General features: G+C 47.7%; 2 protein-coding genes and 1 long non-coding RNA gene across 5 annotated transcripts in view; 2 read left to right on the top strand and 1 right to left on the bottom strand.

The window, feature by feature from the left end:
- Positions 1–386: 386 nt before the first annotated feature.
- On the bottom strand, positions 387–5,443 carry AKIP1 (A-kinase interacting protein 1). The gene is made up of 5 exons (XM_052810674.1): positions 5,327–5,443; positions 4,663–4,740; positions 2,099–2,212; positions 1,733–1,783; positions 387–835 (listed from the first exon to the last, which is right to left on the bottom strand). The coding sequence occupies exons 1-5, from the start codon at positions 5,432–5,434 to the stop codon at positions 692–694; spliced, it is 495 nt and encodes a 164-aa protein (XP_052666634.1). The 5' UTR covers positions 5,435–5,443; the 3' UTR covers positions 387–691.
- On the top strand, positions 833–3,606 carry LOC128152446 (uncharacterized). The gene is made up of 2 exons (XR_008238654.1): positions 833–1,397; positions 2,190–3,606. It is a non-coding gene; the product is annotated as an uncharacterized LOC128152446 (long non-coding RNA).
- A 2,609-nt stretch (positions 5,444–8,052) lies between the features above and the next one.
- The window catches only part of DENND2B (DENN domain containing 2B), a 182,294-nt gene continuing 176,303 nt past the window's right edge, over positions 8,053–14,043 (top strand). Inside the window, exon 1 of one of the 3 annotated variants that reach the window (XM_052810928.1) lies at positions 8,053–8,175. The gene's annotated coding sequence lies outside the window, so the exon portion shown is untranslated. Of the gene's footprint in view, positions 8,176–8,552; positions 8,967–14,043 lie in introns of those variants that run through there. The other 2 variants (XM_052810927.1, XM_052810931.1) reach the window with 2 other exon arrangements.

The raw sequence follows: 14,043 nt of genomic DNA, 5'->3' as shown, positions 1-14,043 counted from the left end.
TGCAGGAAATAGCAAACAATTCAGGGTACCCTACTGCCTATGGAAGAAGGCAGCTAACTGGTGTTTAGCCTAGGTAAGAGCCCGCAAAGAGACAGTACTTGAAGTATCAATAGTTTATGTGCCTATACTGAACATCTGACACATACTCAAGCACCTTCCTGAGTTGGGGTCCTAGATAGATAGTGAATTTCATTTGCATTTTATTTCTTTATCAGAATAACAGAAGTACAGATGGGAGAGATGCATTGTGAGCCAAATGCTTTAAAATCAGTGCCAGCCCACAGAAGCTAACGTACATCCATATTCATACCACATGGATCATGCTGTCTGTGCTCAAGAATGTAACCTGGACACTCTGTCTGAGGATAATAAAAAACAAGCTGTCATCACAAAGACTAAATTATGTATTTTATTCCACTGATTGTATCTTAATTGTTTAAAGCATAAGAACCTGGAATTGGAGTCACATAATTGGATTTAAGGCACACAATGTACAAATATTTATAAAATCAGTGTACAAAGTGGGCTGCATATAACTGCATTAAGTAGAAAACAAATATACAGGCCATAAAAATGGAGTCCCAAAGAGGATACTATTAAAGTGCTAACAAGAAAAAGATATACATAGTTCATGACATGCATTAAAACAGCCTTGTATTTTATTCCTGTGATTGCCAAGAAATAACAAACATCATAGAACAAAAGTTAAATCATAACTTTGTCCTGCGTTGACATCCACCACATGGGTTTGTTGCACCATGTCCTCTGAGGTTGCTGTGACAGAATAGGTGCCAGGAGAAACTTCAATGTAGATGTCTTCGGAAGCTTGTCTGGTCTTTAGGGGGGGGAGTTTCATTACTGTTTAGTCATCTTAGATTTCCCACAAAAATAAAAACTTTGAATTTGGGTAAAAACCCCTACACTTCAGCTACTATATAAACATACTAAGATTTTTCAAAATATACAGGCAGCATGGACAAAACTGTAAAATGTTTCTGTCAGTACAAAAATTAGCAAGTGCCGTACTCGAAGTATTTCATCTAATGTTTCAATCAATGGAAATAATCAACATGCTGTAATTTCTGCTTCACAAAACTGAAAGTTACCAACCTAAATGGTTTTGAACTTAGACCTGGAAAACATCCATACAACAAGGGTGCTCCCACTGACTTGTACTGTGGTATAGATTCCATGTTTCTCATCTTTTGTGGCTTAGAAGTTCCCGAAATTGATTTGGTGAGGTGCTAGGCTTTGAAAAATAAAGTTTCCTTCTCCTTGAGGAACAGAAGTCTTCAGAGAGACTGTATGAGGGCCAAACATAACTGGCTAAGCAACTGCTGAGTGCCTTGCTGCCTGCCTTTCCTCAGCACGGGGAATGCGTCAGGAGCACAAATGAGGTGAGACTGGAGAAGTGCTGCATTATTGTTGCTGATGCAATTCACAAGAGCCTAAAGATTAATCACAGTGTTTGACATTCTGTATCAGTCCAAAATATAAAGTAGACTCTTAACTGGTTATATGCCAGAATGCCACAATCTGGTTTGCAATTAATTGTGCAAGTCGCTGTATGCTCATTCTACTGCCTACCTATATGTACATTAGGACTGTGAATGCACCATTGGTTAATCTTCTGTGCCATCATGAAGTCCACATCTGATCACCAATTTTAACCAGCTTGATGATAAAGAAATGCTATACCTCGATCTAAAAACAAAGTATTCTATAAACTTACATGTTGCTGGCAAGTTTGAGCTTGACTGAGTGCTACAGAGGCTTCCGTCCTCTGGAAAGAAAAAGATATGTTTTGTAATGATACAACACAAAAGGCAAATTCAGCCCCTGAGAGAGGGGATGCTTTATGTCCATGAAATTTTCCCCTGCACAAAAGGACTGATGTGACACTGATTGGTGCCACCAGGAGCTATTCTGCCTCCTCCCCTGCCGCCCAACAGAAGGCTCAGATCAGTCCAGGTGTTCATATGCCCATGATGTTAAACCACATACATTACTGTAAGCGTCACAGACACTAGATAGATAACAAGTGTCCCGTGGCAAGGGAAGGAATAACCTTTAATCAAAACCAAAACCACCTACTTACCTCTTCTTGGGAGGACTCTAGCTCTCTTTGCCCTGCTTGCCTGCCATGGTATCTGCAGATGTGTTTGATTTCATGCTCTTTGCATCTACAGGCTGCCATGAAGCTATAGTACTTCTGGACAACAATAGAAACAGAGAATATTATGTGGAGAAGCATCGAAGCCATGGTCACAACTACTGCAGATTTACAATTAAAAGTGAAACTTAATTGGCTGGTGTGTTCTCATGTGAGGATGAAAACAATGCCTGGATGTCCACAGGACATCTGCCTTCTGGTATAAAACTGTTAGCCCTGATTGTAGATGCCTGTCTCCCGACACAATACATAGAGACTCCCTGACACCTCAGAACTGAATTAATGAAAATATCAGAAGGAACACTCTGGAAATATCTACCTGATCAGGCTCTTCGAGAAAAGCTCTGGTAGAAAAAGGCATAGTTTATGGGTCCTGAACAGGATGTATATGCAAGCCAGGTGCTTTGCAACCTAGCCAGTGAAGACTGGTTCTGCAGGGCACGTGCAGGAGCAATGCTCTAAAAGCAGAACACGTTAATACTGAAAAATGAGTTGGTGAAGAAGCTAAAGTGTCTTCAAGGCTGGTATGAATAGCATAGTGGTTTCGGGAATTGTATTTAAGTCTGCAGCAGCCCTTTTCTGGCTCCACAGTAAAGGTACCTGAATCTTCCCCACTGCAAATTAAATATTTGAGTATAGCTCTGCTGCCATCTGTTGTCACCTCCCAGGGTTACCTTTTTGATCACAGGGACCAAAAAGTTCCAAAATACGTATTTTATTTCACTTCCATTTTCCTTGTCTCTGACTGTCAAGACTAAACTTAACAAAAATAAGGCCAGTAGCAATTCTTATTTCCAAATCTACTGCTGTGTTTTATTCCTTGAGGTTATGCACACATCAACAGATTTGGTTGCTTGTATTGTGGTTTACTGTGGAGCTACGTCCCCAAATACATCAAATACTCTGACTTTATTGCATAACGCTTCACAAGAGCATTTCTGTATCACAGGAGGTGAACTGGATTCTTTTACGTGATGTCACAGAGCAAAGAAATGAAAACAAACTTTTGGGGTAAGAAATGTGGGTAAACTTTGGTCCCTTAGTAACTCTAAACAACTCATCCTAAATCACAGTTTTAATCGTTTGCACTCAAGTGCCTAAATGGTTATGTTGGGCTGTGGATTTTTATTTGCACTTTGTAAACTTTATTCATGAACTTGTGGGTCTGAGAATTCCCCCCACCCCACCCTTTTATGACTCTTCTTGTCTACAGAAGATGACTGAAGCAGTACTGTCTTGGCTGATGCATAAATATGGAAGTCATCCACTGCTTGCTCCAACTCTTGATACTCCTAATAGGGAATAGGATGAGTCTCTATACACTGTTATATTTTTGTTTCATCTTGTGTAAAACTATTCTGAGTTGTTTTAGGATTAACTGGTTACTGTGTATGTAGTGCTTTGAAATGATAAAGGAGTTGCTTAAGAACTAATCATCTGGTCTGTGTTGAACTACTGTTTTCTCTAATTTAATTGGAGACTTAGCCTCTGTTATTAACTCTGCGGACAATAAGCTCCCTGCTGCATTATGCTAACAGATCCCGAAGGGCATAGACGATGTAAAATCTGATGGAGTTTTCAAAGACTTTAATGCAGTAGTTGGGCTGCAGGGCTGCATTCACAAGGATGAGCTGGCAGAGACAGGCTCCTGGTCTGTCTACCCAGAAAAGTAATGACACGCAGCAGTCAGAGCCAACATGAAAGCAGTGGAGCTGTGCATCTGTATGCCATACCTCTCAATTTCTGCTTATCACAAATAAAGATACAGTGCTGCTCAGAACTGAGCCCACACTCCTTATCCAGTAGCAACATCCCAAATCAAGTTTGCTTAAATGATACTGGGGAGCTTAACTCTACATTCAGAGCGAACGTGTGACACAAAGCAATCTCTTTGCTCAAGATTCAAACTTTCCCTTACTTCCGCCACCCAGAACACACTGACTCCATCAGCTAGCATGAGTGGTTCGTGCTGGCATGATGAAAACAAAGGGTTACTCTGTTGAAAAGCCACTCCGAAGAAGTGCAGAAGTAACCTGGCAGCACCGGAAACAATTCTGTACGTTGTGACGCGCCACAAGCCTGCGCAGCAGCTGACACAATGTAATTTGTGATGTGGTCCGACATTTCTATCTCTCTGACCACACTGCCCTTCTACCAAGAAGCAGAGAAACCCTCTGCTAAAATGTGTAGCGGTCTAGTAGTACTGTCTAGGAAAAATGCTGATGGATAGTGGTGTTTATCAACTAAGGTGGTACCAGCTGGTCAGGAAAACACTGGTGAAACCTACCCTGTAACCTACCACATGATGGCAAATGCCCCAAATTTCTTAATCTAGGCCAGCACCACAGGCTCGCTGGCTAAGCTCTTGCCATGCAGTGAGCAAAACTGAAGTCTAATTTTTGCAGTTTTAGCAAAAGTAGTGCAAACAGGCCTCTGCCAGGCACATCATAAACGTTCCCCTTTGCACGGGTCTGGGGGTGAAACCTCACCTCGCATTCCTTCGTGGCTTGATTCATCAGGTTCACAATTGAAGCGAATGCTGCACTGAGACGTTCTGAATCTTCTTCCTGCAATTAACGACATTTTTTGTAAGTCATAATGTGGTGCTCGATGCTTAGGGGTAGAAAGTGTCAGGTGATTGAATAGCAAAACACTCGCTAGTACTGGAGGCCGTCTCTGGGGTCAAACAGTCGTGTGTGGCCCGCCGCCGTGGTGCTTAAGTTTTAACGCAGCGTGCACGCCGGCCTTCCAACGCCCCGAACGCGCACCGGGCAGCACCGAGGCACTCGCTTCCCCCAAGGGGTCACCGGATGGAGCGACTGCCTCCCTCCGCCGTCCTGCAAAGCACCGGCCATTTCTTTGTAGGGGCCCTCGACCCTTTCCCACTGGCTTTGACTAGGCAAAAGGCAGGGGGAAGCCACCAAGTGTGAAACGGTTCCACGGCTTTTAAAACGCCTCTAGCTCATCAAAGCACGCCTAAGGCGCACTCCCACGCACACACACACACTAGGCCCCTGCAGGACGCGAGCTGTCCTGCCACCGTTTACGGACGCAGCTCCTCGGCGCTTCTTATTTATCTCGCCGCCTTCCCGCCGGCGCGGCCGCCCCCGCCCCGCCGCCGCCGCCGCCGCCGCCGCCGCCCGCAGCACTGACCGGGGCCGAGGCCGGGAGCCGTCCCGCCGGCCGCCGCCTCCGTCGCCGCGCCCGCTCCAGCACGTCGCGCGCCAGCCCCGCCGTCCGCCCCGCGCGCGCCCCCTCCATCCCGCCACTGCCACCGCCTCCGCCGCGCGCCGTCACAGTGCGCACGCACCCCCGCCCCGCCCACTCCCCCCTCACCCTCCCGCTGCCGTCAGGGGGCGCCACCGCCCCGCCGGTGCTGCGCTGCCCCGCCCCGCCCCGCCCCGCCCCGCCCCGCCGCGGGTGAGTCCCGCCCCTGCCCCGCCCCCTCCCGGTGGCGGCGGGGCAGATCTCGCCGGGCGCCCGGTGCCGCCGGCAGGTCGGGGATCTCTGTTTTCCCCTCAGGCCACCAGCCCTGCCGGGCCCGCGCCATGCCCTGCCCTGCCCTGCCCTGCCCTGAGGTAAAGGCGCCGCCCCGGGCGGGGGAGGGGCGTCCGGACAGGCTTCCCGGGAGCTTCCCTCCGCGCCGCCGCTCCTGGTGGCGGCGAGTCTGTGAGGCGACCGGGTGGTGCCCCGCGGCTGTCCCCGCCGGGCCACAGCGGACAAGAGCCGAGAGAGGCTGGAGGGTGCCGAGCCGCGGCTCGGCGGGCCGGTGCTGGCGCGCCCGGGGGGCTTCACCTCATGGTCTCTCTGGTGGAAAGTGGTACTCCCTGGTTTGTTTGGGTTTTTTAAACTTGTGAGGTACAAAATAATAATTACAGTAGGTACTGATGGTTGGCTGAGTGAAACAGGTATTGGTAAGAGCGCAGAGTGCCTGCAAACTGCCGCTGCATCTGCTCTCCAAAAGAAAGCCCTTTCACTTTGGTTGGTAAAAAGAAAGCACAAAGTGGTTTGGCCCACTGTGAGGAAGATTTGCCGAACGAGCAAATCTGCTCCCTGGAAGCTGCTTCTGGCCCAGGAGGGTTTTCCAGCAGGGCAGCGCATACGCATGAGGCCTTTGTCAGCCCCGCAGCGTGTGAGGAGGCCTTTGTCAGCCCCGCAGCGTGTGAGGCTGCAGTCGCCACTCGGAGCTACCAAACGGGCTTGGAAAGAGACTGTGGCTACATGTAAATTAGAGCCACTCTGTGGCTTTGCTAACCTCGCTTGCACTGAGGTGACAGTAGGAAGGGCAAAATAAGCACAGAAACTTTCTTTAAGTGCAGTATGGCCAAGGTTAACAAGTAGGCCCTGATTTTTCAAGTCCTTCATTCTTGTTTGTGGAGCTTTGCTAGCTGTAATCTGTTTGGCAAACAAGAAAAATAGTCCTCTCCTAGTTTACATTTTATTATCATCTTCCAGTTGCTTAACCAGAGCGGCAGCCAACTCCTGTAATAAACAAGCCCTTCACAGGCTGCTTGTTCATTAAAACACATTGAAGGCCCCAATTTACTGTTCAAATATAACTTAACTTTAGGTTGGATCTCTTGTACTCAAAGGAAAATTTAGGCAGTTGCTGGCGTGCTTGAGGTCTGGGGGACTGAATGCAACCTAAGTGGGGGAGAGAAATAGTGTTTGATAAAAAAGCAGTGTTAGCATGTTTCAGATGTTTGTTTGATGTCCTGGAGAAGCAGCCAGAATAGACTGCTTCCTGCTTAACTTGAGCATCTATCTTTGAGCATCATTCCTTCTTATCATTGGTCTCCTGGAGAGGTGGATGTGTTTGCTATCTTGCTGCACTTGTGAAATATACTTGAAAAGGCCCTCCTATGTCATTTTCATAACAGGAAAAGAAAATTGTATTCATTTGATATTTCTGCCAGGTACTTGTAGCAGTAGCTTGTTGTTCAGGAGGTAAAGTATTCCTTGTGTGTTGAAATTTAAACTGCCACCATTTTTTGATGTTCGGTGACACAGCGCTCCTTTTGCAGCTGAGTAAATACATCTGTCCCAAGAAGGCTGACAGCTGAAATAGCTTTTGCTTTGAAACGCACATTCATATCAGAATCCAGATGAGAGTTACCCTTATTTCCTGTACATTCACTCTTTTCAAATATAATGGAGGTTTGTGAGATGGCTGGACATTTACACCAGATTTCCTTGTCATGTGGGATAATGGATCAGGGTGTCTCAAGACAATATATCTTATTTTGTTGATGAGGTGGTGAAAGCCAAGAATAGTTTATCCTGAGTACTCGGCTCTGGGTTCAGAGAAGTATCCTTGTGTAGGAAAGCTCATAAGCAGTTGCCTAAAGCTGAGCACCATTTCGGTTCCATTTCAGTCAATGAAAAGAAAGTAAGCACGTGCTTAAAGTTCAAGAAATGCGTAGTGCTGGAATTCGTATTTCCATTTGCAGAATACACGTGTCGCTCTTCTCGCTATTTTTCTTCTGTTTCTATTATCATTTGGTTAATATATTGTGAAGTGACTTGTTTTATAAATGCTTACATAATACTTCAAGATTTAGGTGCAGTCTTTGTATTTTGCAGTACTCATGGTTCTGCTAAGAGCTAGTATCCTGCCTCTTTTGTATGGTTTTTATATCAAACGACTTGTGTGGGTTCCTCATCGGTTACGCCGGCAGAAGCACGGGGACAGGCGCGCCGGGGATCTGGCCCCTGCGATGCTGTTCGTGGCCTGCGTGGAGTATGCCTGCTTTGTCGCTTGCGCCACGCAGAGACCTTCCTCGCCCTCTGGTACCCGCGTCGCCCTGCGCCCTGGCGTGCGGAGGGACCCTGGCCGCGGCGTGCCTCCGAGCGGGGCACCGGGGGCTCCACTCCCCCGGGAGCAGAGCGTGACAAAATTGCTGTCGGTAGCTGGTCCCAGTAGGCTGGATTTGAACCGAGGGAGCCGGAATGAAGTTCGGAGGCATGCCGCTGCCTCCCTCTCCCCCACTCTTTCGCCACAGGTACTGTTACTTTCCGAAGCTACCCCGGGGAGCTTGGAAAGCGCGGCCGCCCCGCGTCCCGCCGCCCCGGGCGCTCGCCCATCCCCGGCGCTCTGATTGAAACCATCTGCTCGGCGCCCGAGCGCAGGAAGCGCGCCGCTCGCTCTCCTCCTTCCTTCCTTTCTTCCCCGCAAGCGGCTCCGCGCGGAGAGGAGCCCAGCCCTCGTAGTTTTTTTTAAATAAAAAAAATCAGCGGTGTCGCTCCTCCGAGGTAGAGGGAGGAGGAAGATTGTCAGACGGGGGGCTCAGTTCTCCCCTCCTCCTCCTCTGCCCATCGCATCTCCCCGCGGACCGGCCGGTCCTGCCCGGCCCCAGCAGGCTGCTTCCCTCTCTTCCTCCCTCCTTCCCTCCCGCCTGGCCAGGACCCGGGTCTGGGGCCGTTTGGGGGGGCGGCGCCCACCCCTCCGCGGGGCCGGGGCCGAGCGCTGCCGGCGGGAGCGGTGGCTCGGCCGCCCGGGGCTGCCCGGCCGCGGCGGGGCTGCAGCCCGGGCCGGGCTGCGCTGGGGGAGCAGGTTTCTTTGTTGGCTGCCGGGTGACTGGTTCCCATTAATCTCCCGCACTGGCCGTGGCCGTCTCCACTTCCTGCCTTTGCATACTTCTCTCTCCCTCGATCTCAGTCCCTTCCCTCCCCCTTCCCTCCCCCCTTTCTTTCTCTCCCTCTTCCCAGCTTCTCCAAAAAAGCTACAACCGCCCGGGCTGCGGGACGGGGGCTGCAGGCGTCCGGCGGAGGGAGCGCATCCCTGCGCGGCTCGGTAAGGGCCGGGGAGCCGAGCTGCCGGGTCGGTGGTCGCCTCTGGGGACCCGGGCAGGGGAGCGGGGGGGAGAAACGATCGATCGTGCCCCGGCTCGCCACCCCTGCGAGCCGGCCGCCTCCCGGGAGTGGGGCGGGCCGGGGATGCGGGGGCTCCCCGGGCCCTGAGGCTCCCCGGACCGCGGAGCCCCCGCGGCAACGGAGCCGGCGGTGGCCGTGCCGGTGCGGGCCGGCCCCGCGATCCTTGCGGGGGTCCCTGCCCTGCCCGGGGGGAGCGCGGATGGGCGCGGGGTCCTTGCGCACGGGCGGAGCGGGGAGTCGGTGCTCCCGCGCTGGTGCGCCCCGTGCCACCGCCGTGCCTCGCGGGACGTTTCTTCTCGCGTGGGTGGCGAGGGCAGAGGCACCCCGGAGGGACAGAGCCCAGGAGACCACCTCGGTTAACTATAACCGGGCTGCAGAGCCATCCCGCCGTGTGTGGGGCTCTGATCTGGAGAGGGATGGGGAGCTGTGGCACTTCTTTTCCCTTCCACTGCCCACTCGCGTCGTCTATCCAGCCAGCTGTAATGTTTGCATGCGTGTTGAAAAGAGTAGAGGAGCCACCTGGACTCCGGCGGAAGACTTTAGGATCCCAAGACGCATTTAGCTGAAGAGCTAAGGGAGCTGCTTCAGCAGTTCACTTGGTGGGAAAATCAGATGTACTGCTCTTGGCTTGGTACCAAGCGTTTGCTTTACTAAGGAGCAGCGGGTCACCACAATCAAAGAGTAGCGGCTACATATGAGAGAGCCTTCTTATGTTTACTTCAGTTTTATCACTGAAATGTACTTTGAATTTTAATAGTCAAGCTAAATGAAGCCGGATGCATAGTATTACTGCATGGAGTATGTCAATAGTAGTGTTTTCTACACCCTTGCTTTACTGTTGCACTGGCTTTGGGGAATAGGTTTTCTTTAATTTTTTGTTCTGAGTAGTAAGTCTTTAACTTCAGCCAGATATTGAATAATCCAGTAAAAACCACCTGTAGTGATCAAAACTTGTGGAAGATAAAGGATGAAACTGTTCATTGTAGTCTGATTTCTGGTGATGCAGGGTAGGATGAATTGAAGTGAGGATGACTTGCCTTTAAGACTTGATAATGTTTTGTTTATACATGATTAATAGATAATCAGTAGATGAAAATATTCCATATAGTGGAAGGGTAAGTTAACAGAGCAAAGGTAGGAGTAGCTTGAATTTAAGGTGAGATTTGAGAAAATCACACATGTTTTAGGAACCTCAAAATTTAACTTTCATTTTGATGATCAGGTTATGCAGGTGGAATAGTGGAAATCTGTTACCATGTTGATGGGTGAGTAAGATTTATGGCTTTGACCATTCGTTTCCCTCTTGCTTCAACATTAGTTATTTAAAGGAAAACTGCAACACATTTAAGCAATTATGATTACTTTATCAAGTTACCTAAGAATATAGCCGAGCACCTTTTAAAGCTAGCTACAGTCTATACATTGTTAAGAGCAACTAGACTGACAGGGAACTGCCATCTTGCTTCCGGGGTGGAACCACTTTCCTCTGAGAGTATGGAGGGGTGAGGAGTGGGGCTCCTTGGGAAGGGGTGATAGGGTGGGTGGTGCTGGGCCTCACTGGGGCACGGAGAGCATCCTGCTCCTAAAAGTATATAGCATGTGTTCTTTCGTGTGCAGAAATAAGAGAGTCCTGGCTGGCCTGGCTTTCTTTTGCTCCCTTCAGGGTGCTAAACTCCACCAGTCAGCTTGCTCAGTGTAGTCACTGCCCTTCCTGGTGCTGGGGAGGAGAGGCACCTTCTGTCCTCTCCTACCCTTACAGTGCATTCATGCTGTGGCTGCCAGAATTTGCTCCAAGGAGCTCAGGACCAAGCATTGCCGTTTCCCTTTAAGCAAGTGACTTTTAACATATACTGTAGCTCTTTAAGGAGTGTGTGACCCCTTATTATTGGTGACCCTGTAAACCATTGTGTAATCTGTTGACTGTAATGTACCGTGCCAATTTATTCTTGGTTGGGAAGTCTTGCCAAGGACTTGATGGAATAGCATGATTTTATCCACTTTATTGTTTTCATTGTGTTTCATAAACATCTAAGACCCTCTGGGAAGAATCACTGGGGTGGCTGGGCCTCCTTTTTTTAATTGCTGGTTAAATAAATGTTGCCAGCTTAAAAAAAATAAAGTGGTATGCAAGATCTCAGAATGCCTGGAACTGCTAGGCACTCATGTTTAGGAAGCAGGACTATTTTTAGTGTAGGGGCATTTAAAGAAATTATACTAGCCCCTTGTGAAGAGGTCACTGTGAAGTGCGCTGAAGAGCCTGCTTTTAACTGGAGAGCAAACCCAAGTTTCCCACAGTTGAGTAAAGCTAAAGAACCAGATTTGTACTTTTCCCACTTAACTAAATACGGAGAGGATGGACTTTTTGTTAGTTTATAGTAGTGGGAGTGAGGAGGCCCAAATTCTTATCATACAAAAAAAAAAAAAAAAATCCTGGTCTTGGTGAGATGCTTGCCTTTCTGATTCCCTCCAGTGAGTGTCTACAATGGAGACGTAGGACTGAAAGGCATGTAACACTTTCTGAGAAGAGCTGGGAACTGGCAGCTGAGAATACAGTGTATCCCTTGGCATCTGTGTGCGGGGGAGGTCACAGCTCTCTTGAATGGATCCCTGACTGCCATCCTTACCTATAGCTAAAAAAACTGGCATAAAACTTAAAAAAACCCCAAAGCCATGGGTGTTGAGAACTCAAGGTGATTTGGGATCCTAAATCAATTCTGAATATGGGACTGAGGTTGCTAAATAAATTACTTTGCATCCAGAGAAGACTTTTTTCAACTCATCTGCCCGGAAGATAGAAGTACTTGCTTTTAATGGCTTAAGAGAATGTGGTTTAGGTCAAAGTTACCACTGGTGCTAGATCCATCATGTTGTCTATGGGGTCTTGAGTAATCTAGATATGGTTAATGTAACCTAGACTCTTGGAGGGCAGAGGACCAACATTTGGACTGATCACACTTTCAAAATATACCAAACGATAGCTGAGTCAAGTTGAGTTTTGGTGTAAACTTCACTGATGTCTTGTTTAACATAAATTCAGTTTAGATTACAAATTACTCCCCCCCCCCCCCCCAAGCTGAGTGCCATGTGTGTTAGTTTTGTCTCTATGCTGTAAAGTGTGTGCAACTGTTGCTTTTCAGACTTTTTGGTCTGCAGTGGGGATTTAGTTGGCAGTACAGATAGAGGCAAGTTTGGGGAACCAAATCCAAATATTTACATTCTCAATTTGGCCTACTCCTTGTGCTTGTAAACACTCATAGTCATATTGAACTTTGGTGAGGTTATATGTGGCTTTGCCAACCCTTGGAGAGTCACACCCTACAAGATCTGAAATTCCCCTTTTTGGTAATAGTTTTGGATATGTTTCTCAGGTGTATGTTCACCAGCTGAGAGTTAGTACTGGTCACTCTTACCCCTAATCCAACTGCAAAATCTTTTCCTGTATCTTGCTTCTTTTTCATGTAGAAATGCCTTATGCTGGTGAGATGTGTCAAGTTAAATGTCACGGAAGAGAAGTCCTGCCCACCTATGAGGTGCTGCACAGACTCTGGAAATCCTGGTCTCCTGTGCTGCTCTAGAGCTCTGCCTTGGTAGAAAGCGGCCATGGTGAAGATCCTCCTCCCTTTGTAGCTACCATTTTCCTGGTCCTTGCTGTTTGGGTGTGCAGAAATAAAGTTTGAGGACTGATTTGAACAATGGGGATGCTTGCTCATGGAGTTTCAGATTTAAGTCCTCTTTTCATTCATACAGGCTTTGAACAGCTGTCAGATTTTGTTAAAAACTTTTTATTCACTCGGGACTGAGCCTGAAAGATTTATTCTGCATTAGCAGTTGAACTTTCTGAAGTCTACCTTACTACAAACTGTAGCAATAGGGACCAGCTAGTACATTAACAATTTATGGCCAAACCACCCTTCTGTTTGGGTATGCCTTTCTATTTGGGTCTGTTGCTGTTAACCAGAGTTTGAAATTAGATATGATAGTTTAGTTGCAGAGAACTGGAGACGATAGATAGAGGTGATTGAGTTAAAATGAGTTACAATAAGAGTTCCTACTCATTAGTTGAGGTCTGTAACTTTGTATTCTTAGCCAACCTAGTCTGGAAGAAGACTGCATTAGCTTAATCCACAGTGAACATGTTTAGAGTAACCTAATTTGTTCTCTATCTGGAGCGTATACCCAGATAGAACTGTTTAGGTAAACAAATGCTACAATTCATATAGCCAGTGCTTTTGATATGTTCTGCTGTAAGCTTCTGAACTTGGAGATGTGTTTGTTAGGTTGAGAAACATATGACAAGAGTAGGTGTTCATTTTTAATGCCACCTTTCACCATTCTTTGAAGATAAGTTTGTTTGTGCTGTATCTGTATGATGAAAACCTGTCAGCTGCTGCAGTGTAGCTGAGACTTCAGTGAATTTGTGCAAATGGAGAAGTCCTTAAGGACACACTGAAAGCACAGTAAGTTTCTGTCGGAAATGCAGCCTGTGTGTGTTCACACACAGAGGAATGGGATGTTATAACAGTTTAAGTGTATATGTCTCCTAATTTCTCTTTAAAATGAAGATGTAAAAATGATTTATGAACATTTAGTGTTAGCGCTGGTGCCAACGCAGGAAACCAGGTCTTTGAGTTGAAACATTTAACATTGTTCCCTAACTCCCACGTTATTAAAAACAGTAGTTGTGTGAAGTTTTAGTACTATTATTCATTTCATCATTTTGACAGGGTTGTCACACTGAATTACTGGTTTGCATTTTTTCCCCTTAAGAAAAAGATTAGTTGTCTTCATGGGACATCCAGTCACAATCACAGGGGACAGATGCTAACTGGCTAGCATTGTGCAAAGCACCCTGCTCAGCCTGCTATTCCAAGTACTAGGGCAGAGATCAAAGTACTTTAGGAGAGCTGCCCCGGAAGATCTTGCAACCCTTCTTCAGGGAGGAGCAGATGTTCCAGACACGGACTCTGTTCATTGTTCTGAGAAGTCCTTCAAGTCAG

Source organism: Harpia harpyja, chromosome 16 (genome assembly GCF_026419915.1).
Source record: "Harpia harpyja isolate bHarHar1 chromosome 16, bHarHar1 primary haplotype, whole genome shotgun sequence".
Classification (NCBI taxonomy): domain Eukaryota; kingdom Metazoa; phylum Chordata; class Aves; order Accipitriformes; family Accipitridae; genus Harpia; species Harpia harpyja.
Note: the sequence above shows the minus strand (reverse complement) of the source record. Positions and strands in the feature narration are given on the sequence as shown.